Here is a 3,068-nt window from a genome sequence, read left to right on the forward strand (position 1 = left end):
GGCTGAGCACAGTGCGGGCGACACCAAGCCAAGGGTTGCGATCCCCTTACCGGTCACAAAAAAAAAATAAAAATAAAATGAACAAATGAATACAGCAACTAGATATCAGAATGTGGAGGTACTTATTAGCTATCAGTCCTGAGCACTTGTACACAGTGAATGGCCAAAACCACCCACATTTTTAATCCTAATATTGATTATTGAGGATTATCTATATGCAAGGCACTAGTCCAAGTGCTTCTTATGTATCAACTCATTAAACCCACCCAATCATCTCAAACGAGAACTCTTATTGTGTCCACGATAGAGGAGGAAACTGACCCATAGGAAGTTTGGGTACCTGCCCAAGTTTATACAGCTGAGTGGACTGGAACCAGAGGTCCTGTTCCAGGGCCTGTGCACGTGGCAACCAGGCCACATTGTCCCCTCCAAAGTAAGGATATAGTAATATAGGATGACTGAATCCTCAGGACGCCCCAAGGCAGGTGGGCAGAGACCACTCCTATCTGATGGACAAGTTTCAGAGAGGGCAAGTGATTTGCCCAAGGTCACGCAGCTCATAATTGCTTAAAGCTGATACTGGAACTGGATCTCTTGCATCTCAACCAAGGGCTCTACCCACAGCCCCAATTTGCCTCAAGTGCCTAAATACTGGGACTAAGGCAACTAATAGCCTATCAAGAGTGGGCAGTGGGGCGTATGGTGGAGACAGACATCCGAGTTGATAGGAGGGACTGTCAACATGAGAGGCACATTTGATGATTCTGAGATGCCTACCTGAGAATCACATCTAGTAAATTACAAACAGAAGCAGTGACAATATAGCAGCTAAAATTTACCACACTTACTGTGTGCTAGTCATTGTTCTAAGATTCAATGTACATTAACTTTTCATCTTCGCAAGCACCCTGACCCCCCTCATACAGATGAGGAAACTGAGGAACTTGGAGTTCTTGGGAACATGCCCACAATCATATCAACAAGACTTTCTGGCTCCCCAGGAGGACATTCACCACAGCTTAGACTCATGCTGGCATGTGACTCTTTTGTAAAATACAACAGAAAATCAACCCCCTTTTCCTACCTCTGCCTTATAAAACAAAGACAACGCAGGTGGCCTTGCCTGGCAATAAATATTTTAATTTTTCTTGTTTCATTTTTATGATGACAAATAATTTTCAAGTTTATTTCCTTTTTTGTTTAAATACAAAGCTAAACCACAAACAGGTACAACCAAGACATTTGATCTCACATTTATACACTCCTGTCGGATCCTCCTCGAATTCACTGACCACTGACCAGGCTAGCGTGGGGTGAGGGGAAGACTTTCTTAGGTAGCACCGTCGCGAGGCCGGGGGTGGGAGAATCAAGGACAAGGATAGGCTCTCATACCTGTCTCCATTCACATTTACCTGGGACTAGGGTACGCAGGAGACCCCAGTTCATGGCTCCTGAGCCCTGGCCCCCTGCAGGTGAGCAGTGGGTAGGAATTGGTCCTCCTTAGGGAGGGAGGAGGAAGCCACCTATTTCTTCTGCCATTATGGTCAAGTTGAAAACTTTAGCCTTATCCTTGATCCCTAGGCCACTGGGCCCTGCCCGCTCCTCTGCACACCTGGGGGCCCTTCTTTGAGACTGGTGGCAGTGACTGGGGTGGGGGGGTCCTGGGCTTGCAGGCTCACGCTTCAGTTCATGGCTGCATCTTCACAGGAAGGACACCAGGTGGTCTGATAAGAAGGCCCTGACTGGCAGGTCTGGAACTTTCAACCCAGCAGAATTGAGGTATGGGGGATGGGATGAGGGGTATCGGGTAAGTAATTTCTGGTCCCACTACAAAACTTTATTTTTGATTAGAATAGAGTACCATCTCAAATCTCTTCTACAAAAAAAAAAAAAAACGCAGCCACTTCACTCACTTCAAGACCTATATACATGTAAGTTGTTTTCTGTGGTTTTTTTTTTTTATTATTTTTTTTGTTTTTTGGATTTTTATTATTTTTTTTTTTAAAATAAATTCAGTGTTCACATTTCTATAAAGAATTAACCCAGTTTCAGGAAACCCTGCCCTGGCAGGGGAAGGGAAGCAATGCTTTTCCCTGCCCACGACTAGTTTGATTACCGGCCCTGATGCTTCGAGGTGCCCAAAAAAGCGGCAGCCCGTGGAAGAGTAAATCTACGCCCGGCCCGTGCTCACGGGCCATGGGGTCAGTAAGCTTTCGAGAAAGCAGAGGGGAAGACTAGCTTACTGCGAAACCTTGTTTAAAAAATAGTCATACACTTCAATGTGCGCCTGTCGAGACGTTGGGAGAACAAGAGCTTGGAAACATCCCGTCCAGGCCGCTGGGAGGCAGCGTCTTCCCACACCCTCCTGCCCTCAGGCAGACGGCAGGTGTGGGGGAAAGTCCTGGCTGTTCAACTAGAGGCAGGAGACCCGCCCGGCTTCCTAGTTCATGTTTGATTCTTTCCTCTAAAACCTGTGCTGAGTCTTTGACTGCATGCACGGAAGCACAAACGTTCGACTTGTATGCAAAAAAGGTACAAAAACAACTAGAATATAAAAGTTTTGGTAATATAAGGCCATCTGTTCAAGTCCACCTTGGAAACCTGTAACAGATATTTAAATACTACAGTGAAAAGGCATCTTAATATACTTTTTAAAAACATCTGAAGTAATCCGCTAAGATTAAGTGTGTAAAAAAAAAAAAAAAAAAAAAAAATCAATTCCCTTTGAGGGCACTTTGTCCTTTGCAGAAGGGAAGGTGGGGTGGGGAGGGCGGCAGGCCAGCCGGTTAATGCTTCAGCCATGGGTAGGCTTCAATGGAGGCCTTGCTGCGGTCCCCATAGTCATACAAGAGCTCCTCCCCGGCCTCGATGTCTCGGGAGGCGATGAGGATGAGGTGAGGTACGCCATCGATGTCGTGAAGTTTGGTTTGGCAGTTCCCACATTTGCTGTGATTGATCAGTCTCCCAAGGCGGTTCGTCTCTCTAGTTGCATCCACGCTGGGGGGAGGGAGGGCAACGGAGGATTTAATTGAAAGACATTCTTTTTTTTTTTTTTTTTTTTTTTTAAA

The 3,068-nt window shown here is 45.9% G+C and overlaps 1 protein-coding gene across 2 annotated transcripts in view; it reads right to left on the bottom strand.

The window, feature by feature from the left end:
* Positions 1-1,119: 1,119 nt before the first annotated feature.
* Positions 1,120-3,068, bottom strand: part of SETD8 (SET domain containing (lysine methyltransferase) 8) — a 14,642-nt gene continuing 12,693 nt past the window's right edge. Inside the window, exon 6 of one of the 2 annotated variants that reach the window (XM_008591398.1) lies at positions 1,120-2,997. In XM_008591398.1, coding sequence (XP_008589620.1) covers positions 2,787-2,997 — 211 coding nt within the window. In that variant the 3' untranslated portion in view covers positions 1,120-2,786. The remainder of the gene's footprint in view (positions 2,998-3,068) is intronic. The other variant, XM_008591408.1, reaches the window with a different exon arrangement.

Source organism: Galeopterus variegatus, unplaced genomic scaffold (genome assembly GCF_000696425.1).
Source record: "Galeopterus variegatus unplaced genomic scaffold, G_variegatus-3.0.2 Scaffold147, whole genome shotgun sequence".
In the NCBI taxonomy this organism is placed as follows: domain Eukaryota; kingdom Metazoa; phylum Chordata; class Mammalia; order Dermoptera; family Cynocephalidae; genus Galeopterus; species Galeopterus variegatus.